This window comes from Tachyglossus aculeatus, chromosome 22 (genome assembly GCF_015852505.1).
Source record: "Tachyglossus aculeatus isolate mTacAcu1 chromosome 22, mTacAcu1.pri, whole genome shotgun sequence".
Lineage (NCBI taxonomy): Eukaryota > Metazoa > Chordata > Mammalia > Monotremata > Tachyglossidae > Tachyglossus > Tachyglossus aculeatus.
The window spans coordinates 48,274,901-48,301,043 of NC_052087.1; the positions used below are offsets into that span (position 1 = coordinate 48,274,901).

Consider the following 26,143-nt stretch of genomic DNA (forward strand, 5'->3'; position numbering starts at 1 on the left):
GGGGTCGGGGGGTTGAACCACCAGGGGTGGTTCAGGCCTTCACTCTGGGGGTGGGTGGGAGGAGGGGAGAGGGCCCAGACCGAAAGGTGGGATGCCCAGGTAAAGGGGAGCCGAAGTGGCTAAGGGGGCTGAAGAGTGGGCCAAGATTTATAGTCGGTCCATCATATTTACTGAGTGCTTACTGTGCGCAGAGCACTGGACTAAGCGCTTGGAAGAGGACAATATTAGAATGAACAGGATCTCAAGATTGGAGGCAGGACCCATGATAGCTGGGGAAGGGTTGGGGCGAAAAATTGGCGGGACCAGAGGGTGGGGAGCAGTGGGGATGAGTCTTCCCCTCCCCACCCCGCCGGGACCAGGGCCCTCGGGTACCCTCTCTGCGAATGGGGTGTTCTGAGGCAGGAAATAGGGGGAGGGGCAGGAAACGGGCTGCGGTGGGGGGAGGGCACCGCACCCCAGCTCAGAGGCCAGGTTCCTGTTTTCGAAACAAGCAGTTCCCACGGGCTCTTCTCCTCCCCCCTCCCCTCCCCACCCCGAGCTGCCCATCCCTGCCTTCCGGCCGGAGGCCAGGATGTGGGGGTACGGATGACAGTTGGGACCCCCCCGGCCCAGGGGGAAGGATGCTGGGGTCCGGGGAGTCAGTTGGGAGTCCCTGGGGGCAGGATGCTGGGGTCCAGGGGACAGTGGGAGCTAGGGTGAGGGACCCCTGGGATCTAGGCTGGTGCCCCAATGGCAGGGAGAGGGGCAGGGGCAGGCTGGTCCTGCCCACTGCTCTGGGCGATGCCCAGTCTCGCTGAGGAGCTGTAGAGTGGACCAGGCCCTTGGAAGAATCTGGGGTCCGGGGAGACCGTTGGGAGTCCCCGGGGGGCAGGATGTCAGGGTACTGGGGACAGTTGGGAGTCTCTGGGGGGTGGGATGCTGGGGTCCAGGGGACAGTGGGAGCTAGGGTGAGGGACCCCTGGGATCTAGGCTGGTGCCCCCAATGGGCAGGGAGAAGGGGCGGGAGCAGGCAGGTCCTGCCCACTGCTCTGGGCGATGCCCAGTCTCGCTGAGGAGCTGTAGAGTGGACCAGGCCCTTGGAAGAATCTGGGGTCCGGGGAGACCGTTGGGAGTCCCCGGGGGGCAGGATGTCAGGGTACTGGGGACAGTTGGGAGTCTCTGGGGGGTGGGATGCTGGGGTCCAGGGGACAGTGGGAGCTAGGGTGAGGGACCCCTGGGATCTAGGCTGGTGCCCCCAATGGGCAGGGAGAAGGGGCGGGAGCAGGCAGGTCCTGCCCACTGCTCTGGGCGATGCCCAGTCTCGCTGAGGAACCAGAGAGTGGACTAGGCCCTTGGAAGAATCTGGGGTCCAGAGAGACCGTTGGGAGTCCCTGGGGGGGTTAGGATGTCAGGGTCCTGGAGATAGTTTTTAGACTGTGAGCCCACTGTTGGGTAGGGACTGTCTCTATATGTTGCCAATTTGTACTTCCCAAGCGCTTAGTACAGTGCTCTGCACATAGTAAGTGCTCAATAAATACGATTGATGATGATGATGATGATAGTTGGGAGTCTCTGGGGGGCAGGATGCTGGGGTCCAGGGGACAGTGGGAGCTAGGGTGAGGGACCCCTGGGATCTAGGCTGGTGTCCCCAGTGGGCAGGGAGAAGGGGCGGGGGCAGGCAGGTCCTGCCCACTGCTCTGGGTGATGCCCAGTCTCGCTGAGGAGCCGGAGAGTGGAACAGGCCCTTGGAAGAATCAGCAGGGCCCAGACCTGCCCCAGGAGCCGCAAGGCGGCACACAGGACGGAACCAGCAGGGATGGGGGGATGGGGGAGCGGGGGAGTGTTGGGGGGAAGGGGGAAGTGGGGAGGGGCACTGCTCAGGCGCAAATGCGTGCCCAGGAAAGCCACATGTGAAGGACGAAGGACGCACCTCAGCGGCCCTCCCTCAAATCTCTTAGAACCCGAGCCTGGGAGTCAGAAGGTCATAATAATAATAATAACAATAATAATAATAATGGCATTTATTAAGCGCTTACTATGCGCAAAGCACTGTTCTAATCCCGGGGAGGTTACAAGGTGATCAGGTTGTCCCACGGGGGCTCACAGTCTTAATCATGGGTTCTATCCCAGCTTCACCACTTAATAATAATGGCCTTTATTAAGCATTTACTATGTGCAAAGCACTGTTCTAAGCGCTGGGGAGGTTACAAGGTGATCAGGTTGTCCCATGGTCGGCTCACAGTCTTAATCCCCATTTTACAGATGAGGTAACAGAGGCCCAGAGAATAATAATAACAATAATAATGGCATTTATTAAGCATTTACTATGTGCAAAGCACTGTTAATAATAATAATAATAATGGCATTTGTTAAGCGCTTACTATGTGCAAAGCACTGTTCTAAGCGCTGGGAAGGATACAAGGTGATCAGGTTGTCCCACGTGGGGCTCACAGTCTTCATCCCCATTTTACAGATGAGGTTACTGAGGCCCAGAGAAGTGAAGTGACTTGCCCAAAGTCACGCAGCTGACAACTGACAGAGCTGGGATTTGAACCCATGACCTCTGACTCCAAAGCCCGTATTCTTTTCCACTGAGCCACACTGCACTTGTCTGCTCAGAAACCTTGGTTAAATCACCTCACTTCTCTGTGCCTCAGTTACCTCATCTGTAAAATGGGGATTGAAACTGTGAGCCCCACATGGGACCGGGACTGTGTCCAACTCCATTTGCTTGTATCCACCTCTGCACTTAATAATAATAATAATGGCATTTATTAAGCACTTACTATGTGCAAAGCACTGTTCTAAGTGCTGGAGAAGCAGTGTGGCTCAGTGGAAAGAGCCCGGGCTTTGGAGTCAGAGGTCATGGGTTCAAATCCCGGCTCTCTCAACTGTCAGCTGTGTGACTTTGGGCAAGCCACTTCACTTCTCTGTGCCTCAGTTCCCTCATCTGTAAAATGGGGATTAAAACTCTGAGCCCCCCGTGGGACAACCTGATCACCTTGTAACCTCCCCAACGCTTAGAGCAGTGCTTTGCACATAGTAAGCGCTTAACAAATACCATCATTATTATTATTATCAGGTTGTCCCATGGGGGGCTCACAGCATTAATCCCCATTTTACAGATGAGGTAACTGAGGCACAGAGAAGTTGAGTGACTTGCCCAAAGTCACACAGCTGACAGAGCTGGAATTTGAACCCATGACCACTGACTCCAAAGCCCGTGCTCCTTCCACTGAGCCACGCTGCTTCTAGCACATAGTAAGTGCTTAATAAATACCATTATTAGTAGTAGTAATAGTAGTAGTAGTAGTAGTAGTAGTAGTAGTAGTAGTAGTAGTAGTAGTAGTAGTAGTAGTAGTAGTAGTATTACCCCAGCAGGCTGGGGGAAGGCCCCATCCTCTCCTCACACCCAGGGAGAGAATGGGGCTTGAGAGGAGATTAAAAGGGCTTCGTGGGGATGAGGATTGTGAGTGAGGGCTTCATCTTCCCTGAAGGCCACACCATGCCCTCCGCCACCCTAACCCCTGGCCACTACTGTCCCCCAGTTCAAGAGAGACCCCTCCCCCCGGGATGGACAGCCAGTACAGTGCAAGCACTTAGTACAGTGCTCTGCACACAGTAAGCGCTCAATAAATATGACTGAATGAAGTCCAGAGCGAGGGGTGTGGGTAGGGCGGGAGAAGATGCCGTGAGAGGAAGCGGAGCCAGTCCTGACCCTTCCACTAGGCGCCAATGACCCGCCTCTTTTCTCCCCTCCCCTCCCTTGCAGGCCAGAAAGAGCCTAGTATGGGCACAGCGCTGCCGCCAGCCCCAAAGCCTCCAGGGAGAGAGAGGAACGCAGAGACAGAGGACCTCGCCAGAGAACGGTCACGGGCTGAGGGAGGGGGCGTCCAGAGGGCAGCCCCAGCCCCCAGCCCAGGGCAGCACCTGCTCGCCCAGATCAGGGCTGGCCAGGGGTGGAGGGGGGGACTGGCCGAGGGCCATAGCTGCTGAGCTCTATCCAGGTTGGGGTGAAAATGAATCTCTTCCCCTCTCCGAACCACCACACATGAGCCCACGCAGAATTGTCCCCGGGCTGGTTTATTAGAGGCAGACCCCAGACCCGTCACTAGGCCCTCAGAGTGCCAGACGCTGGGATGGGGGAACCCCCCTGCCCCATAAATAAAGGGAATGGAGGAGGAAGGCTGGAGGAAGCAGGGCCTCAGACCCCGGCGGGGGGCTGCGGTGGGGCTTAGATTGTGAGTCCCCTGTGGGACCGGAACGGGGTCCCACCTGATTATCTTTGTATCCACCCTAGCGGTTAGCACAGTGCTTGGGCCGTGATGAGCGCTTCACAAATAGCACACTTGACATGGAATTGGGTCTCAGGGGTGGCGTGAGGGCACAGGGAGACGTCAGATGGTCCCCCGGGGCCGGGGGCAGGGCGGGACACAGATGCAATGAGAAGGGCTGAGCCAGCGGTGGGGTGGGGGGGAGCAGATCTGGGGCTGAGCCCAGGGGTCCCGAGAGCTCAGAGGTGCTCATCAGGGGCCGCCAGGCGCTGGTAGGAGGGCTCCACGCCCCAGATCTCCCTGGCATACTGAGCGATGGTGCGGTCGCTGGAGAACTTGCCCGAAGTGGCGATGTTCCTGATCACCATCCGCGTCCACTCCCGTGGGTTCTGGGGGCCGGAGGGTCAGTCACACATCCCGGCAGGCAGCCCACCCAATCCCTGACCCCACACAGGCACCCCTAACACCCCCCGGCCCCGAACTCCCAGGGCCTGGGCTTTTTTCTCACCTTGTACAAGGCGCTCACTCTCTCTTGGCAGTGGACGTAGTCTTCAAAGTCAGCAAACACCTTAAACCTGGGGCAGGGAGAGAGATCCAGAGCCGGAGATTAAGGTGGGGAGTTTTGCGGGGGGGGGGGGGGGGTCCCCTGGTTCAGCTGTGATGGACACGGACCGACAATGACTGTCCCTTGACAAGGGCAGTTGGGGAAACTGAGGTCCTCGGGGTGGGGAGAAAGTGGGGGTGGGGGGAGATGGTGAATCAGTGGTGGAACCAGGCATCAATAATAATAACAATAATGATGGTGTTTGTGAAGCACTTACTAGGTGCAAAGCACCTGGTTCTAAGCGCTGGGGTAATAATAATAATAATAATTGTGGTATTTTTTAAGTGCTTACTATGTGCCAAGCACTGTTCTAAGCACTGCGGGGATACAAGGAAATCAGGTTGTCCCACATGGGGCTCACAGTCTTAATCCCCATTTTACAGCTGAGGAAACTGAGGCACAGAGAAGTGAAGTGACTTGCCCAAAGTCACCCAGCTGACAAGTGACAGAGCCAGAATTCAAACCCATGACCTCCGACTCCAAAGCCCGGGCTCCTTCCACTACGCCATGCTGCTTCTCTTAATAATAATAATGATAGTGACCAAGTTCGGCCCCTCTCCCCACCCTCTCGGGACCCAGGCGCCCAGGCCCCAGGTCTGGCCCAGCATCCGGCCCTGTGCTGACCGGTCGTGGTGCATGAGCATATTGACGATGTCCTTGAACAGATCCGGCTGCTTCGGGGAGAAGAAGCCACTCCTCAGCTGCTCTATGACCTGTTTGAGCTCAGGGAGGCTGTCGTAGAATTCCTGAGCGTTGTACCTGGGTGGGGAGAGGCAGATCAGACTGTGAGCCCACTGTTGGGTAGGGACTGTCTCTATTTGTTGTCAACTTGTACTTCCAAAGCGCTTAGTACAGTGCTCTGCACACAGTAAGCGCTCAATAAATACGATTGATGATGATGATGATGATGATGATCAGAGGTTGGAGGGACTGGGGGACCCAAGCTGCCCTTCATCCCCATCACTCAGCATCCTCCTCCCCCGCCTAGTCCCCTGAGAGGGTCCATCTCCCTGCAGCCATCGCCTCACGACCCATCCTTGTATTCCCTGGCTCCAGTGGTCCCTGTACAGGCCCCGGGGTAACAGTGTGGACGTGGAGGATGGAGAGACAAGCCCCTCACCCATAGACAGAGGGGGACACTGGCCCCAGTGCTCTCAAGGCAGGCTTGGGATAGCAGGGGGTGGATGGAGAGGACAGAGGGACCAGCCCCTCTCCTACAGACCCTTGGGGGACACCAGCCTCAGGGCTCCCGGCACAGGCCCAGGGTGGTGGCGGAGTGTGAATGGAGGGGACAGTCTTTCTCACACAGTCCCAGGTGGGAACACCCAGCCCAGACACAGGCCCAGGGTGGTGGCGGAGTGTGAATGGAGGGGACAGTCTTTCTCACACATTCCCAGGTGGGAACACCCAGCCCAGAGTTCTCATTGCAGGATGGGGGGCAACAGGGGAGACCTTCCTCCTTTCCCCAACCTCAACTCTCCCTGCCACGTGAGCCCCTCAGAGCGTATCAGCCCCTGGAGTCTTTATGGACTTGGGCCTGTCCCCTAGGTGGTCTAAGGGGGGTCACAGGTTCCCACTGCTGTCACTAACTTCCAGCCCCAAGGGGGTAGGCACCTTCCCTCAGGGGTCCCAAGTAGCACGGGCACTGGATTCCTGGGTGCCACCCCAGCGAGGGCAGAAACAACCACCTCTGCAGGGCTCGCCCCGCAGGGATCCAAGCTGAGCTCGCCACTCAGCCGCGTCCCCCCCCGGGCAGCCCCTCGGCCCCGGCTCCCGCACCCCTTCTTGTCCAGCCGGTCTACGTCCTCGACCCTCATGCCGAAGATAAAGAAGTTCTCCTCGCCCGCCTCTTCGGCCATCTCCACGTTGGCACCGTCCATGGTGCCGATGGTCAGGGCTCCGTTCAGCATAAACTTCATGTTCCCGGTGCCCGAGGCCTCGGTGCCAGCGGTGGAGATCTGCTCCGACAGGTCTGAGGCTGGGATCACTGCAGAGATGGGGGAGGGAGGCGGAGGGCGTGGAGGGGAAGGGGGCCCCAGAAGGGTCAGAGGTCACGGAAGCAGCGTGGCTCAGTGGAAAGAGCCCGGGCTTTGGGTTCAAATCCCGGCTCCACCAATTGTCAGCTGTGTGACTTTGGGCAAGTCACTTAACTTCTCTGTGCCTCAGTTACCTCATCTGTAAAATGGGGATTAAGACTGTGAGCCCCCCCGGGACAACCTGATCACCTTGTAACCTCCCCAGCGCTTAGAACAGTGCTTTGCACATAGTAAGCACTTAACAAATGCCATCATTATTATTATTATTATTATTAAGTCACATGGTCCTCCTCAAGGTACAGGAGTCAGGGGTTGCAAAAGGGTTATGGGGCCACTCAACAATTATTTTGAGTGCCTACTGCGAAAGCATTGCTCTAAGCACTTGAGAGAGCATGTAAGAGACACAATCCCTGCCCACTAGGAGCTTACAATCTATCCAGGGAGAGAGGATGAAATCATCTTGGGAAGCAGCTTGGCTTAGTGGAAAAAGCACGGGCTTGGGAGTCAGAGGTCATGGGTTCTAATCCCAACTCCCCCGTTTGTCAGCTGTGTGACGTTGGGCAAGTCACTTAACTTCTCGGTGCCTCAGTTACCTCATCTGTAAAATGGGGATGAAGGCTGTGAGCCCCACCTGATGACCTTGTATCTACCCCAGCACTTAGAACAGGGCTTGGCACATAGTAAGCGCATAACAAATATCAACATTATTATTATCTACAAGTAGAAGGGAAAAGTACTACTACTAATAATAATAATAATAACTGTGACATTTGTTAAGCGCTTACTGTGTGCCAGGCACTGTACTAAGCACTGGGGTGGATACAGGAGAAGCAGCGTGGAAAGAGCCTGGGCTTTGGAGTCAGAGGTCATGGGTTCAAATCCCGGCTCTGCCAATTGTCAGCTGGGTGACTTTGGGCAAGTCACTTCACTTCTCCGGGCCTCAGTTACCTCATCTGGAAAATGGGGATTAAGATTGTGAGCCTTCTGTGGGACAACCTGATCACTTTGTAACCTCCCCAGCCTTTAGAACAGTGCTTTGTACATAGTAAGTGCTTAATAAATGCCATTATTATTATTATTATTATTATTACTATTATTATTACAGGCAAATCGGGTTGGACACAGTCCCTGTCCCACATGGGGCTCACAGTCTTAATCCCCATTTTAGACATGAGGGAACTGAGGCACAGAGATGTAAAATGACTTGCCCAAGGCCACACAGCAGCCAAGTGGCAGAGCCAGGATTAGAACCCACGACCTGCTGACTTCCAGGCCTGTGTTCTATCCACTATACTGTTCTGCTTCTCTAGAAAGAAAGGTTAGAACAGTATACTGTGAACAACACATACCCAAGTGTATCGAGCAATTGAGTCAAAAGTGATGAGAGGTCAAGGGGAGTCAGAGGTTGAGGAAAGGGTTATATATGGAGAAGGCAAAATTAGAATCAGAGTGCAGCCCCGGGGTGGGAGGGGGCCCAAGGATAAGAGGAGGAAGTTGGGGTACCCCCCCACTGCCCACCTTTCTCAGCCAGAGACACCCGGTAGTTCTCCAGGAAGATCATTTTGAGGCGATCCCCCACAACTGGGTCATTATTGACCACGTCCCCGATGGAGGTGATGAGTTTGATGATCATCTTGGCCATGTGGTATCCAGGGGCTGCCTAGGAAGGGCCACCAAATGGAGTCAGCTCCACCTCAGCCCCCCTGATTCACTGTACTCCCCACGGGTATTGGGGAGCAGGTGGGGGAACCCGTGCCCCCTGAACTACAACACGCCCCTCAGCCCTTTCAGGTACGACCTCCCTCATCTGTACATTCATTCAATCGTATTTATCGAGCACTTACTGTGTGCAGAGCACTAAGCACTTGGGAAGTACAAATCAGCAACATATAGAGACGGTCCCTTCCCAACAACGGGCTCATTCATTCATTCACTCATTCAATCGTATTTATTGAGCACTTACTGTGTACAGAGCACTGTACTAAGCGCTTGGGAAGTACAAGTTGGCAACGTTCTAGGCTCACGGTCTAGAAACTGCAACCTAAACTTCAACTCCCATCAGACCTGGCAGAAACGGCCTTCCTCGTGTTAACCAAAGTTATAATCCCCCCCACCCACGTTCAGGGCACTTGAGGGAAGGGAGGGAAAGCCCCCCCACTGCCAGCTCTCCCAGATTCAGTCTCTCACCTTCCCTCCGATCATCACTGTCCGCGGGACAAAAAACTTGTTGGGATCCTTCTTGATGCCTGTGGGGGCAAGGAAGGGAGAGCCATGGTGTCAAGGCAAGGAACTCCCAGCTATTTGTACCTGCTGACCCTAGGGAAGAACAGCCAGGAATCAGCCCACAGAAACACCTGGATCAATCTAGGGGGAAAAAAACCCTAAATTATCAATGGTATTTACTGAGCACTTATTGGGTGTGGAACACTGTACTAAGCTCTTGAATCAGTAGTATTTATTGAGCACCTACTGTGTTGAGAGCATTGTGCTGAGCACTTGGGAGAGTACAATAAAATTAGTACATATGACTCCCGCCTTCACGGAGCTTACAATTTAGTAGGGGAGATGGACACTAAAATAAATTAGGAAGAAGTAAAAGAGTATGAAGATATGAATAAAAGTGTAAGCTCGTTATGAGTGGGGAACATCTCCGCTCAATCTGTCGTATCGTATGCACCCAAGTGCTTAGTACAGTGCTCTGCTTCTAGTAAGTGCTCAATAAATATGACTGATTGATTGATAAGTGTTATGGGTTTTGGGGAGGGGGTGAAAAACCTACTCCCTAGGTGAAGTAGCTGAAGCGGCAGTAGCAGGGATACAAAGTGAGAAGGTTCGAACTCATTTGGGGAAAAACCTCCTGGAAAAGATGTGAGGAAGAGGGCTCTGAAGAAGAGGAGAGCAGAGAAGTGGAGGGTGTGCCAGGGAGGAGGGAGGCTGTGAGGCAAGAGGCCAGCAGCAGGGAGAGATGAAGCGCTTACTATGTGCAAAGCACTGTTCTAAGCGCTGGGGAGGTTACAAGGTGATCAGGTTATCTCACGGGTGGCTCACAGTCTTCATCCCCATTTTACAGACGAGGGAACTGAGGCCCAGAGAAGTGAAGTGACTTGCCCAAAGTCACACAGCTGACAAGTGGCAGAGCTGAAATTTGAACCCATGACCTCTGACTCCAATGCCCGGGTTTGGAGGTTAGCTCGTGGTGGGCAGGGAATGTGTCTGTTGTTGTGTTGTACTCTCCCAAGCACTCAGTACAGTGCCGTGCACACGGTGAGCGCTCAGTAAATACGATTGAATGAATGAACGAATAAAGGCTGAGAGCTGGGATGTTGTGCAGAAGAGAGTATGAGGGAGAGATATGATTGAGTTCCTTAAAGCCAATGGGTACTCTCTGCCACCTGCCAAAGTCTTCTAAATTCTAATCTTCTTATTGGCACTTGGGAGAATATAATAGAATTAGTCATCATCATTATCAATCGTATTTATTGAGCACTTACTGTGTGCAGAGCACTGTACTAAGCGCTTGGGAAGTACAATTTGGCAACATATAGAGGCAGTCCCTACCCAATAGTGGGCTCACAGTCTAAAAGACTGTGATTATTATTAGTAATAATAATAATAATGATGGTATTTTTTAAGCACTTACTATGTGCAAAACACTGTTCTAAGCGCTGGGGAGGTTACAAGGTGATCGAGTTGCCCCACGGGGGGCGCGCAGTTTTAATCCCCATTTTAAAGATGAGGTCACTGAGGCCCAGAGATGTGAAGTGACTTGCCCAAAGTCACACAGCTGACAAGTGGCAGAGCTGGGATTTGAACCCATGTCCTTTGACTCCAAAGCCCGGGCTCTTTCCACCGAGCCACGTTGCTTCTCAGTAGTAGAGAAGTAGTAGAGAATTAGTAGACTTGACTCCTGCCCTCAAGGAGCTTACCATTTAATAGGGTAGATGGACACTAAAATAAATTAGAAGGAAGGAAGTGAAAGTGCATGAAGATAATAATAATAATAATAATAATAATGGCATTTGTTAAGTGCTTACTATGTGCAAAGCACTGTTCTAAGTGCTGGGGAGGTAACAGGGTGATCAGGTTGTCCCACGGGGGGCTCACAGTCTTCATCCCCACTTTACAGATGAGGTAACTGAGGCTCAGAGAAGTTAAGTGACTTGCCCAAGGTCACACAGCAGACATCATAATAATAATGGCATTTCTTAAGCGCTTACTATGTGTGAAGCACTGTTCTAAGCGCTGGGGGGAATACGAGGTGATCAGGTTGTCCCACGTGGGGCTCACAGTCTTCATCCCCGCTTTACAGATGAGGTAACTGAGGCTCAGAGATGTTAAGTGACTTGCCCAAGGTCACACAGCAGACATGTGGGGGAGCCGGGATTAGAACCCACGACCTCTAACTCCCAAGTCCGTGCTCTTGCCGCTGAGCCACGCTGCTTTAAGAGCCTAATTTCGTTATGAGCCGGGAACGTGCCTGCTGGTTCTGTTATATTGCATGTCCCAAGTGCTTATTACAGTGCTCTGCACATAGTAAACACTCAATAAATGCCATTGATTTATCTTTTAGACTGTGAGCCCACTGTTGGGTAGGGACTGTCTCTATATGTTGCCAACTTGTACTTCCCAAGCGCTTAGTACAGTGCTCTGCACACAGTAAGTGCTCAATAAATACGATTGATTGATTGACTGATTGATTGATTGATTGATCGCCACTCACCCTGCTGATCCACAAGTAGACTACAATTCCCATCTGCACCTGGTGCATAGCTATTCTATTTATTTTATTTTGTTAGTATGTTTGGTTTTGTTCTCTGTCTCCCCCTTTTAGACTGTGAGCCCACTGTTGGGTAGGGACTGTCTCTATGAGGTAATTTGTACTTCCCAAGTGCTTAGTCCAGTGCTCTGCACATAGTAAGCGCTCAATAAATACGATTGATGATGATGATGATGGTGGTGGTAATGACCTCCTAACAGTCAAGAAAAGGGTTGCCCCAGAATCTGATGGGAATTGTGGTCTCTGCCATCGTCCTGGCTGAAGGAGGGCAGAGATGGAAGGAGGGAAGGGGAAGAGGAGGGGAGAAGGCAGGTGGAGGATGAGGGGAAGAGGAAGCCCCTGCTGCTCACGGTTGTACAGGGTGATGACGTGGAGGCAGTTGAGGAGCTGACGCTTGTATTCGTGGATCCTCTTCACCTGGACGTCGAAGAGTGAGTTGGGATTGATGTGAACGTTGTACTCCTTCTCCAGGTAGGCCGCAAACTTCAGCTTGTTCTCCTGAGGGCGGTGGGGCAGGGCCGTCACTGGCCCGACTCCAGAAGGTTGGAGCCCAGAGCAAACCCCATCCCCCCATCCCAGAGCAAACCAAGAGTCTTTGATGTCCCTGAACCATAACCCTAAATAGCCTCCGCTGCTCCCTGCATTTCCAGGGATGAGATTTGGAAGCTCCCATTGTCCTCAGCCCCTGTGCCCCAGGCCCCGATCCCCCCACCCCCCCAGCACCCCAATCCTGGGGTATCCCCGGCTCCCCCTCAGGAATGCCCCAAGTCTTCTCTAGGTGCTCCCAGCCCCCTCCCCGATCCCCTCTTACCTGTTTGATTTTAGCCACATCTCGGATGAAGCTCTCATCGTCCACGTAGCCCAGCAGTTTGCGCAGCTGGTCCAGATCTGAGATGTACTCCTCACCGATTCTCTGCCGGGGTTGGGGGAGGCGGAGGCGTTACCCCAAGATGCCCCCAGGACCCCCTTGTCCGGCGAGACCATACCTGCACCTTGTCCCCCAGCCCTTGAGGCCCCTCCAGTCCTTGCCAAGCTACCCCCATCCAAGCGCCCACCCAGCTCTTCAGGAGGTTGTTGGATCCTGGAGGTGACATCGGACCCCTTAGGGACCAATCTTGACCCTCTCTTCAGCAATGACCATTGCATTTTCCTCTCTGGGCTGCCCCTTCGAGGCCTGCTGGGGTGAGGGTCAGCCCACGGACTCCAAGCCAGCCGGTAGTCAGGGTCAGAAGTGGGGGTCCGGAGGGTCTGAGCTAGGCCCGGATGGGAGTTAAGCCAAAGCAGGCGGCCGGATCGGGGGCTCGGCTCGGCTGCCGGCCCTCGGTGACCCCCGCGGGAGCGCGCAGTGACCCTCGCCTACCTCAGCAATGACCTCGGCCAGGCCCGGATTGCACAGTACAAGCCAGCGCCGGGGCGTGATCCCGTTGGTCTTGTTCTGGAACTTGTGTGGCTCCAGCTCGTAGAAGTCCTTGAAGCTGTGGAGCCATAGGGGAGGCCCAGGGTGGAGGGGTTTAGGAGGGAGAGCGCACGAGGTCACTGTCGACCTTCCCTGGGGGCAGCCCAGGATCCGAATGGCTGAGGAGACCACCCACAGGGGAGAGTTCTGGGGGCCAGAGGGTCTTACGGATGGGGGATGGCTAGAGCACAGGCCTGAGAGTCAGAGGGATCTGGGATCTAGCCCCTGCTCTGCCACATGTCACATGTCTGCTGTGTGACCTTGAGCAAGTCACTTCACTTCTCTGGGCCACAGTTACCTCATCTGTAAAGTGGGAGTAAGACTGAGCCCCGTGTGGGACATGGACTGTGTCCAATTTCATTAGCTGGTATAATCAGAATGGCATTTATTAAGTGCTTACTATATGCAAAGCACTGTTCTAAGCGCTGGGGAGGTTACAAGGTGATCAGGTTGTCCCACGGGGGGCTCACAGTCTTAATCCCCATTTTACAGATGAGGTAACTGAGGCTCACAGTCTTAATCCCCATTTTACAGACGAGGTAACTGAGGCTCACAGTCTTAATCCCCATTTTACAGACGAGGTAACTGAGGCCCAGAGAAGTTGTCACACAGCTGAGAAGCGGCAGAGCCGGGATTTGAACCCACGACCTCTGACTCCAAAGCCCGGGCTCTTTCCACTGAGCCATGCTGCTTCTCCGTCTACCCCAGCACTATCTACCCCAGCACTTAGTACAGTGCCAGGCACATAGTAAATGCTTAATAAATACCATTAAAAAAAAGTAGGGGAGGATGGGAAGGACAGGGAAGATGGGGGGATGGGTGAGATGGAGAGTTGGGGGGCAGGGGGCGCCTCACATGGTCTTCTTGAGGATTTCGGAGTGGATGCGGGCGACGCCATTGACGGCGTGGGACCCGGCGATGCACAGGTGTGCCATATTGATGCGCTTCACTCCTCCCTCCTCCACCAAGGACATGCGCCGCAGTCGGTCCATGTCTCCGGGAAACGCCTGCGCCACCCTCTGAACGGGGCACACGCGTGTGCAGACACACACGCTCAGATCTACACACTCGGGCACCCCGGCTGGGACCCAACCGCTCAGGCCCACCGCCGCCCATCTCCCAGCCCCCAGCCTCCCCGCGCTTCCTCCCGCCTCACGTTGAGGAACCGCTGGTTGATCTCGTAGATGATCTGCAGGTGACGGGGCAGGAGGGTCTCCAGCAGCTGGACGGGCCAGCGCTCCAGGGCTTCGGGCAGCACCGTGTGGTTGGTGTAAGCACAGGTTTTCACCGTCACATCCCACGCCTGCAGCAGGGGCAGACAGGAGTGGGAGGAAGTCATCTTCAAAACCCGGCCCCGCTCCGGCCTCACCCGCTCCCGATCCAAGGCCCAGCCCTGGACTGCCACCCCCACCGTCCTCAACCACAGTAATGTGTCCGGCCCCTGGGAAAGGAGCCCAGAGCCCCCTCTGCCTCTCCTTAACACAACGCCCGACCTCTGTGGGCCATTCATTTTAGACTGTGAGCCCACTGTTGGGTAGGGACTGTCTCTATATGTTGCCAATTTGTACTTCCCAAGCGCTTAGTACAGTGCTCTGCACATAGTAAGCGCTCAATAAATACGACTGATGATGATGATGATGATGATTCATTCGTTCATTCATTCAATCGTATTTACTGAGCGCTTACTGTGTGCAGAGCACTGGACTAAGCGCTTGGAAAGTACAAGTTGACAACGCCCAACCTCCCCGGACCATTCAATCGTATTTATTGAGCGCTTACTGTGTGCAGAGCACTGTACTAAGGACTTGGCAACATTTAGAGATGGTCCCTACCCAACAACGGGCTCACAGTCTAGAAGGGGGAGACAGACAACAAAACAAAACACGTAGACAGGGCTGGATTCCCGGCCTGGATTCGGGCCAAGGGCCAGTGGGCGTCATAGGCTTTAAGAAAGGCACAGTGGTCAGGAGGTCTGGGTGACAGGGCCCTGCTCGGCGTAGAGGGCGGGTCCGGGTTCACTGCTGCCTTTCCAGACCTGTCCCCTCTCCTGGTGCTACGGTGCGGGCAGGACGAGCCGAGGTAGCTGCCACCTGAGTCAGCCAAGCTCACCCTCCTGGGAAGCGGGTTTGACCCATGTCAGCCCGGATCAGGGGACGGAGCGGGTGGGAAGGGCCCATTTGGCCCCCGGTGGGCACTGAGTGTGGGGGGGATGTAGCAGCCGTCCCTTGCAGTCACCTTGTCCCATTCGAGCTTCTCCTCATCCACCAGGACCCTCATCAGCTCCGGGATAGCCAGCGACGGGTGAGTGTCGTTCAACTGGATGGCCACCTAGGAGGTGCAGGAAAGGGCTTAGCCTTAGAGCCCACCCAGCCTGCCCCCCAAAGAGGCCGAGAGCTCTGGAGAGGAGTGTCAAGACCCCAGACGAATGGCTCCCCCTCCCCATGGAGGGGTTTTCCCGGTCAAGCTCCCGTGTGGCTTCCTCTGGGGAAAAAGGCCAATATCCCCACCAAAAGGAAGTTTTTCCTACCCCTGCCTCTCTGGGAACTCCTGATGGGCAGACCTACGGCCCCACACTGCTCCCCCTCCAGCCACCTTTCATCAAATCCCGGCTCTGCCAATTGTCAGCTGTGTGACCTTGGGCAAGTCACTTCCCTGTGCCTCAGTGACCTCATCTGTAAAATGGGGATTAAGACTGTGAGCCCCCCGTGGGACAACCTGATCACCTTGTAACCTCCCCAGCGCTTAGAACAGTGCTTTGCACATAGTAAGCGCCTAACAAACGCCATCATTGTTTTATTATTATTATTATTTATCTCCAAAAGGCGGGTGTCGGGTGGAGCAATACCGCTAACAGGAACAAGTCACTTTCCCCCGCCAACAACACCCCTTACTGGATGAAGCCTCTGTGGGCCGGCCTCTCACCGCCCTCTCCCCCAGGGTCCCTCCGCCTGTGGGTACCTTCTCCGGAAAGTATTCGAAGTTGGTGCGCACGGGGTCCCGGCACCCAAATTTGGAGGACTTGAAGCGGCGGATGATGTCCTGGAGGGTGGCAGCCACCACGAAGTATTCCTGCTTCAGCCTCAGCTCCTTCCCCTCGAAGAACTGTGGGGGTCGGAGGGGGGAGAAAAGGGGGGAACACGGACCGGAGGCCACAAGGGTGTGGGAGAGCTGACACCCTGGTACCTGCCACCCTCCCCACACAACGAGGCCTCCTTGTCTCCCTCCACTCTACACCCTTCCACCCATTCCAGCTCCTTCGCCGCCCCCGGCCATCCCGACTGAGGGGATTGCTACCCACGTTGTCATTGGGATATAAGACTCGGGAGATGTTCTCGGCCAAATTCCGGTCCAGCACAGCCTGGATGTACCCGCCGACGTTAACTGGAGGGAGTGGAGAGAGAGGAAGAAGAATTATGGAAGCTCCCGCCTTGGCTTTGGGAGCGGTGCCTACCTCTGCGGGGGAATGGCCATACACCAGCCAACGGGAACACTGCCTGGGCTGAGGAGCAGGGGGAACAGTCATCTGTTAGTCTTTGGGTCAGTGAGAAAGCCCAACCCTCCAGCATGGACAAGGCAAACTGGGGGAGTGGGCAGTCCTGATGGCCCACCCCCAACCCTTTCCATGGTCCGGGACCGGGAGGCGATCGGGGAGAAGAGTCCAGCACTTCCCCTTAGTGCCAGCCAGGGTCGGCGGGGGGGGGATCGGAGAGGATGGATCCGAGGGAGATGGCACAGGAGGGACTCACAGTCCTTGAGATTGAAGTCATTGGGGGCCTTGGCAGACCACAGCCGCATGGTGTTGACAGTATTGTTGCGATAGCCGGGCACAGGGGTGTCATAGGGCATGGCCAGCACGACCTACGGACATATGGACCGGTCAGAGGCCTCCAGGAGTTGTAGGCTGACCACAGCGGGCTCAGGACCCTGGTTTCCTGGGAGCTGGCCAGCGGCTCTGAACCAGGGCCAACGGGTCACTCGGTCGCCACCAACCCAGGGCAGAAAGGGAGACAGGACTGGTGACAGTGACTCCAGCCCTGTCACCGATGCACTGTGCAACTCGGGGTAAGTTCCTTAACCTCTCTGTTCCACCTGTAAAGCGAGGGGAAGGATCCCTGTCCCTGCCTGGCTCCGCCTCCTGCAAGGACAATAATAATAATAATAATAATGGCATTTGTTAAGCACTTACTACGTGCAAAGCACCGTTCTAAGTGCTGGGGAGGATACAAGGTGATCAGCTTGTCCCACGCGGGGCTCACAGTCTTAATCCCCATTGTACAGATGAGGTAACTGAGGCCCAGAGAAGTAAAGTGACTTGCCCAAAGTCCCACAGCTGACAAGTGGAGGAGCCGGGATTTGAACCCATGACCTCTGACTCCAAAGCCCGGGCTCCTTTCACTGAGCCACGCTGCTTCAAGACAGCAGCATCGCCTCTCGTCATACAAGGAGACGGCAACCACAGGGTTGCAGCTGCCCGTCGTGGGCCCCTGTGGCTGGGGAGCCCCCATCCTAACCCTCAGCCCCTTCCTCCCGGAGAAGGTCGGTCTCTGAGCTGTCTAGGCTCAAGGGAACAGCCATAGTAGCGGTATTAATGAACAATTAATGAAACGGTCATTAATCGTCACCGACTGTTAAAGATCAGGAGTCAATGTTGGTCCAGCGTACAAGTGATCGATGGCCGATTATTAAATGTCACCCATCGTGAGTCATTCTTGGTTGGTGATTAGCCAGCTATTGATTACAATGAACTCTCCCTCCCAATGATGGGGCAGGGAGGTGGGGGAGCTGCGATCAATCACTTGTTATTAGCAGGGTGCTGGACCATCTGGGATGGTCTCCCCCAGCTCTCCAGTGTCGGTAATCGTTCCTTGTGACTCCTGGTAACGGTTTTTCATTGGACATCACATTGGGAAGCAGCGTGGCTCAGTGGAAAGAGCCCGGGCTTGGGAGTCGGAGGTCATGGGTTCTAATCCCGGCCCCGCCACTTGTCTGCTGTGTGACTTTGGGCAAGTCACTCAACTTCTCTGGGCCTCAGTGACCTCATCTGTAAAATTCATTCATTCATTCAATCATATTTATTGAACGCTTACTGTGTGCGGAGCACTGTACTAAGCGCTTGGGATGCACAAGTTGGCAACATATAGAGACGGTCCCTACCCAACAGTGGGCTCACAGTCTAGAAGCTCCATGGGGATGAAGACTCTGAGCCCCACGTGGGACAACCTGATTACATTGAATCTACCCCGGCACTTAGAACAGTGCTTGGCACAGAGTAATTGCTTAACAAATACCATTATTATTATCATCATTATTATTATTATTATTATCATCATATGGCTCTAGAACTCTAGATGCCCAGGCAGCAGAACTTGGCTTGGCTTCTTAAGGGCAGGGATTTTGTCTACCAACTACACTGCATTGGACTTTCCCAAGCATTTAGTATAGTATTCTTCACACAGTAAGCATGCACTAAACACTATTGATTAATTAATTGATCGCTGCCCAGTGCCCCCTGCCCGGACTTGAAGAACATTCATCCTCAGTGAGGATAATAATAAATAATTGTGGCATTTGTTAGGTGTTTACTATATGCAGAGCACTGTTCTAGGCGCTGGGGTAGATACAAGATACTCAGATTGGATCCAGTCTCTGTCCTACATGGGGCTCATGGTGTAAGGGAGAGGGAAAACAAATAATAAATCCTGACTGGACCATGCTGCTTCTGAGGATACAAAACTGGTCTCCGTTTTTTATAACAAGCAGAGCGCAGTAAGGTGGGATCATGGTGGGGGTGTGGTATGTGTGTATGTCTAATCAGCAGTTGTGTGTGTGTGTGTATGTAATCAGCAATGAGTAATAGCCACTAATAAATCATTACCGAATTATTAACAACTCAGCCTCCATCCTTGATGCTGAATGAAACTATTAATTGCTCAATAGGTTATATGTAATCCATTTCAAAACCAACTTATCAATGTCCAGTCAATAAGCAGCTTGGCCTAGTGGATGGAGCACCTGCCTGGGGGTCAAAAGGGACTGGGTTCTAATCCCAGCTCTGCCACTTGTCTTCCGTATGACCTTGGGTAAGTCACTTAACTTCTCAGTGCCTCAGTTACCTCTTCTGTAAAATAGGGATGAAGACTGCACACCCCATGAAGGACATAGACTGTGTTCAACCCAATTAGCTTGTATCTACCTCAGCGCTTAGTAGAGTGTCCAGCAGATAGTAAGAGCTTGACGAAAACCATGAAAAATATACAATTATTAAAAAAATCCACGACTAACGGGCAGCTCCCACACCTAGTGATAATCAAAAACCCCTGAATGATCAACAGCTATTGACTCTGCGCTACATCGGTGCGGATAACTGATCCACTCAACTGAATCACAGCTCAACCCTTCATAACCCACAAAGCCGAGGGCAAATACCGAGTGACCGTTACCGAATGAGCGGTCGTTTGCAGTTGATGGATACCATCGGTGCCTAACTGGGGCTGAGCCTGGGAGGGAATTCCCCCACTTCCTCTCACCTGGTGAATTTGGACTTCTCTCCCTCAGCTGGTCCTGGCTGGACTCTCTCTGTTGGTCCTAACCCTCATCCCCATCCCCCCGGGCCAGAAACGTACCTGGGTGTCCACCCATTTGGCTCCTTGGTCGGTATGCTCCACTCGGCCGTAGAAGTGGACGGGCAGGGTAAATTCGGGCCGGGCCTTCTCCCAGGGGTTCCCGTAACGCAGCCAGTCATCAGCCTCCTCCATCTGGCCGGGAGATGGGCGTCAGCTCTGCCCCCCGACCCTTCCCCGTAGCGACTCCAGGTGGAGGCAAGGAATGGCTCTTCCCTCCCCTTCCGCGTTTTTCCGGGTGACTGACAGGAGACAGGCCCCGGGAAGGAAAAGAGACGATCTCCGCCTGGCCCAAGATGCAGATGGCTCAGGGCTGGAGTGTCAAAGCCTACTAGAACAAAACCGAAAGGAGGCTCCCAGGAGGAGTTGGGAGGGCTGCAGAGTATGCTCACCTGCCAGCCGTTACTGATCTTCTGGTTGAAAATCCCAAACTCGTAACGGATCCCGTAGCCGTAGGCGGCCAGGCCCAGAGTGGCCATGGAGTCCAGGAAGCAGGCTGGAGGCAGAACGGCGAGGTCGCAAGGGATCTCGGACGCGGCCTCCGGGAGCCCGCCCCACTTCTGGAAGCCGTTCCTACGGGGAACGACCCCCACCCCTCGCCACCTCCCAGCAACTCCTGCCCCCGTAGTCCCTCCTGACATTCCCGTGGGATCTCCATGGGTCCTCCCTGGCTTCCCTGGGAGAGGACTTCAGCCCTTCTTTCCCAGCCTCCTTGAGGCAACTCCCACTCCTTGAGGTCCTCCACAACACCTTCGACTCACCTGCCAGGCGGCCCAGCCCCCCATTCCCAAGCCCGGCATCCTCTTCTATCTCCTCCAGCTCCTCCATATCCAAGCCCAGCTGCGGGGGAAGGGTGGGGGAAGCAGTCAGGGAATAAATCAAGGCAGGGGCGAGGGAGGACCGACCCCAGCGAGCCCTCTGGGACCCCCGGACTATCTCCCCGACTCCCGGTGGTTCCTGCTTCCAGATACCTGGTACATGGCCTCATCACAGGCATTCTCCAGGGCCAAGTTCACCATGGTGTTCTGCAGTGTCCGGCCCATGTAGAACTCCAGCGAGAGGTAGTAGATCCTCTGGAGAGCAGACGGAGTAAGTTTCCTCCCCGACAATCCACCCCCCGACTTCCCTCTCTTCAGGTGGCCCAAGGGACCCTGGCCTTGGCTGGGACTGAGTGGTCTGACTCTAAGCCCCCAAGGACAGGGACAGTGTCTTCTGAATCTGTTGCACTCTTCCGAGCTCCTAGGATGGTGCCCTGTGCATAGATAGCCACCTAAGATGGTGTCCTGAACATAATGGGTACTAAGTAAATCCCATTGATGGCATGATGGATTGACATGGCCCTATTGCTTTCCACTCTGGAGGCAGTTGCTGGGGCCCAGCTGGATATTCTGGATATCAATCAATCAATCAATCAATCAATCGTATTTATTGAGCGCTTACTATGTGCGGAGCACTGTACTAAGCGCTTGGGAAGTACAAATTGGCATCACATAGAGACAGTCCCTACCCAACAGTGGGCTCACAGTCTAAAAGGGGTTTTAGTTCTGACGACTTGACACCTGTCCACATGTTTTGTTTTGTTGTCTGTCTCCGCCTTCTACACTGTGAGCCCGTTGTTGGGTAGGGACCGTCTCTATACGCTGCCAAATTGTAATTCCCGAGTGCTTAGTACAGTGCTCTGCACACAGTAAGTGCTCAATAAATACGATTGAATGAATGAATGAATGGATATGTGGAACCCTCGGGTCTCATCTTATTCCGGCACTGGGACGTGAGTGACACAGCTACTGCCTCTGTGGGCAGCTCCCGGAACAGGGGTGGCCTCTTGGTCTACACTTCTGGTCTGCCGGAGTTTGTCCGAGCCCTGGATTTCCGGTGTCTAGTAGGTGGCCCACCGCCCATGCCTCCGAGACTGATTCAGTCCCCAGTGGGTGAGCAGTGGGGTTTATTCATTTAGATTAATGTCTGTCTCCCCCTCTAGACTGTAAGCCTGTTGTGGGCAGGGAATGTGTCTTTTTATTGGTATATTGTACTCTCCCAAACGCTTAGTTCAGTGTTCAATAAATTCGATTGAGCGAATGAGAAACGCCAGGGCTGGAAATGTGGAGTAGCCCTAAGCAGGCTCCTCATTATCCTAGGAAAGAAATATTCCTCCCACCCCCAGATTTACCGTACCCATGTCCTTGTGACCTGACCAATTCCCCCAGACCCTGGCCCTCCCTGATCTGTCTTTGAAAATGGTCGCCAGGGTGGCCCTTGGGTTTCGATTTCATTCATTCACTGATGATGATGATGGCATTTATTAAACGCTTACTATGCGCAGAGCACTGTTCTAAGCGCTGGGGAGGTTACAAGGTGATCAGGTTGCCCCTCGTGAGGCTCACAGAAATCCTCATTTTACAGATGAGGTAACTGAGGCACAGAGAAGTGAAGTGACTTGCCCAAAGTCACACAGCTGACAAGCGGCGGAGCCGGGATTTGAACCCATGACCTCTGACTCCAAAGCCCGTGCTCTTTCCATTGAGCCACGCTGCTTCTTCATTCATTCATTCAGTCGTATTGATTGAGCGCTTACTGTGTGCAGAGCACTGTACTAAGCGCTTGGGAAGTACAAGTTTGCAACATATAGAGACGGTCCCTATCCAACAGCAGGCTCACAGTCTAGAAGGGGGAGACAGACAACAAAACAAAGCATATAAACTAAATAAAATAAATAGAATAAATACATACAAGTAAAATAAATAAATAAATGGAGTAATAAATCTGTATAAATATATATGCAGGTGCTGAGGGGAGGGGAAGGAGGTAGGGTGGGGGGATGGGGAGGAGGAGAGGAAAAAGGGGGCTGAGTGTGGGAAGGCCTCCTGGAGGAGGTGAGCTCTCAGTAGGGCTTTGAAGGGAGGAAGAGAGCTAGCTTGGACCTTGTAACCTCCCCAGCGCTTAAAACAGTGCTTTGCACATAGTAAGCGCTTAATAAATGCTATTATTATTATTATGTGCGGAGGGAGCTTGGCGGATGTCCGTCCTTCTCCCAAGGCCTCTTACGCTCCTGGAGTTGGCCTGGCTGGTCTGTTTGTTCTGTCTCCCTGCTGGACGGTGAGTCCCTAGAGGCTAGAGACTTTCTAATCTAATCAATCAATCGTATTTATTGAGCGCTTACTGTGTGCAGAGCACTGTACTAAGCGCTTGGGAAGTCCAAGTTGGCAACATATAGTGGCAGTCCCTACCCAACAGTGGGCTCACAGTCTAAAAGACTAGACTCTGTATGTCTCTATATGTTGCCAACTTGTACTTCCCAGGTGCTTAGTACAGTGCTCTGTACACAGTAAGCGCTCAATAAATACGATTGATTGATTGATTGATTGACTGTGTCTAGACTGTGTGTGTCTAGACTGTGAGCCCACTGTTGGGTAGGGACCGTCTCTATATGTTGCCAACTTGTACTTCCCAAGTGCTTAGTACAGTGCTCTGCACACAGAAAGGGCTCAATAAATACGATTGAATGAATGAATGAATGAATGAATGAATGAATGAATAGAGGATGGGGGCAGTGTCTCGTCCTCTCTCTGTGGCTGCCACACTGTTCAGTTCAGAGCTCTGCCCAGAGGGTAGTCAATCCGTGGGGTCAGGGGGGAGAGGGCCAGCGGCCGGACCCTGGGTTAGGGACACCCCCGGCCTCTGTCCCAGCAGCAGTAGCCCAGATCCTCCAGCCCAGTGAGTCTCTAAACTCCATCAGGATGGGCATTCCCAGCTCTCCTCTCCCCCCTTGGGTATCAAGTTCCTGACATTTTGACTTGACCCCTGCCACCCGATCCCCTGGGGGGCCGGCCGGTGGGGGGTGGGAGGGGAAGCAGCGTGGCTCAGTGGAAAAGAGCCCGGGCTTTGGAGTCAGAGGTCATGGGTTCAAATCCAGGCTCTGCCAATTGTCAGCTGTGTGACTTTGGGCGTCACTTAACCTCTCTGTGCCTCAGTTACCTCATCTGTAAAATGGGGATGAAGACTGTGAGCCTCCCGTGGGACGACCTGATCACCTTGTAACCTCCCCAGCACTTAGAATAGTGCTTTGCACATAGTAAGCACTTAATAAATGCCATTATTATTATTATTATTATTATTAAGGAGGACCGAGGAGAAGAACCCCCAGGGCCCTCTAGACTGCAAACTCGTTGTGGGCAGGAAATGTATCTGTTTTGTGTTATATTGTCCTCTCCTAAGGAAGCAGCATGGCTTAGTGGATAGAGCACAGGCCTGGGACTCAGAAGGACCTGGGTTCTAATCTCGGCTCTGCCACGTGTCTGTCGCGTGACCTTGGGCAAGTCACTTAACTTCTCTGGGCCTCAGTTCCCTCAGCTGTAATAATAATAATAGTATTTGTTAAGCACTTACTATGTGCAAAGCACTGTCCTAAGCACTGGGGAGGTTACAAGGTGATCAGGTTGTCCCATGGGGAGGGCTCACAGTTTTAATCCCCATTTTACAGATGAGGGAACTGAGGCCCAGAGTAGTGAAGTGACTTGCTCAAAGTCACACAGCTGAAAGTTGGCAGAGCTGGGATTTGAACCCATGACCTCTGACTCCAAAGCCCGGGCTCTTTCCACTGAGCCACGCTGCTTCTCCTGTAAAATGGGGATTAAGAGTGTGAGCCCCATGTGGGACAGGGCCTGTATGCAACCTGATTAACTGATTACCCCAGCGCTTAGAACAGTGCTTAGCACTTAGTAAGTGCTTAGCAAATACCAAAGTTATTATGTTATCCCAATAAGCGCTTAATACAGTTCTCTGCATACAGTAAGCGCTCAATAAATACAAATGACTGACTGAGTGGCGTAGAGAATAGACCACAAGCCTAAGAGTCAGAAGGTCATGGGTTTTAATCCTGTCTCTGACACTTGTCTGCTGGGGGACCTAGGGCAAATCCCTTCACTTCTCCATGCCTCAGTTCCCTCATCTTTAAAATGGGGATTGAGTCTGTGAGCCCCACATAGGAGAGGGACTGCGTCCAACCCATACCTCGTTCTCGCCTGTCCCACCATCGACCCCCGGCCCATGTCATCCCCCGGGCCTGGAATGCCCTCCCTCTGCCCATTCGCCAAGCTAGCCCTCTTCCTCCCTTCAAGGCCCTACTGAGAGCTCACCTCCTCCAGGAGGCCTTCCCAGACTGAGCCCATTCCTTCCTCTCCCCCTCGTCCCCCTCTCCATCCCCCCCATCTTACCTCCTTCCCTTCCCCACAGCACCTGTATATATGTATATATGGTTGTACATATTTATTGCTCTATTTATTTATTTATTTATTTTACTTGTACATATCTATTCTATTCATTTTATTTTGTTAGTATGTTTGGTTTTGTTCTCTGTCTCCCCCTTTTAGACTGTGAGCCCACTGTTGGGTAGGGACTGTCTCTATATGTTGCCAATTTGTACTTCCCAAGCGCTTAGTACAGTGCTCTGCACATAGTAAGCGCTCAATAAATACGATTGATGATGATGATGAACCCGATCTGCTTGTATCCACCCCAGCGCTTAGTACAGTGCCTGGCACACAGTAAGCGCTTAAAAAATACCATTGTTATTATTACAATTGTGATTGTTAACGGCAGCTGCAGCCTCCAACGTGGCTCAGTCAGCCCCGGAGGTCAGCTCGGTGTCCTCCGGCATCCCCGGGGCCCGCCGTCACTCAACCCTCGCCCCACCCACTCCGTCCTCCACGGCACCTTGGGGTCCTTCTCGTAGTAGTGCTGCTGGGTGCGAATCCAGCGGCCCACCAGGTGGTCCCGCACGGTGTGTGCCAGGGCGAAGAAGTAGTCGCGCGGGGTGGCCACATTCCGGTCCTTGACCAGCGTGAAATGCAGGTGCCGGTTGAAGTTCTTCTTCAGGTCGGAGACGTTCTCCACCCCGGCCAGGCCCCGCACGCTGATCTGCTTGCGTTTGTCGTAGTCCGACAGGGGAAGCGACATGGCGGGGGAGCGGGTGTCGCCGGGCACGAGGAAGCTGGGGGAGGCGGGGTGGTCTGCGGGCACCGGTGGGGGGATCCGGTCGACGTTATTGCGCTTCTGCGGCCGATGCCACGGATGCCGCCTCCAACCCCTGAGTCCCGAGTGGTGGGTCCACCCTCCTCTGTCCAGGGTTAAGGAACTCGTTCGCTGCATTATACATGAGGCCCGGCCCTGCCGCTCATGACTATGCATAGGGTAGGTCCTGGGGGTTGCGCCGAGGGAGTTATTTTGAGGATTGAGTGGCCGGCGCTGGATCGGGTCACCCGCCCTCCCCAAGAGCCCAGAGGCCTAATCTCTGAATCGCTCACTTCAACGATAATAATAATAACGATGGCATTTATTAAGCACTTACTACGTGCAAAGCACTGGGGAGGTTACAAGGTGATCAGCTTGTCCCACGGGG

General features: G+C 53.8%; 1 protein-coding gene across 1 annotated transcript; it reads right to left on the minus strand.

The window, feature by feature from the left end:
- Positions 1 to 3,566: 3,566 nt before the first annotated feature.
- On the minus strand, positions 3,567 to 25,811 carry PYGM (glycogen phosphorylase, muscle associated). Its single transcript, XM_038764321.1, has 20 exons — positions 25,459 to 25,811; positions 20,718 to 20,819; positions 20,508 to 20,586; positions 20,139 to 20,242; positions 19,750 to 19,881; positions 16,873 to 16,984; positions 16,425 to 16,507; positions 16,085 to 16,228; positions 15,362 to 15,454; positions 14,283 to 14,429; positions 13,982 to 14,145; positions 13,031 to 13,145; positions 12,482 to 12,583; positions 12,021 to 12,168; positions 9,081 to 9,139; positions 8,412 to 8,553; positions 6,637 to 6,844; positions 5,482 to 5,616; positions 4,762 to 4,828; positions 3,567 to 4,642 (listed from the first exon to the last, which is right to left on the minus strand). The coding sequence occupies exons 1-20, from the start codon at positions 25,699 to 25,701 to the stop codon at positions 4,493 to 4,495; spliced, it is 2,529 nt and encodes an 842-aa protein (XP_038620249.1). The 5' UTR covers positions 25,702 to 25,811; the 3' UTR covers positions 3,567 to 4,492.
- Positions 25,812 to 26,143: the final 332 nt, after the last annotated feature.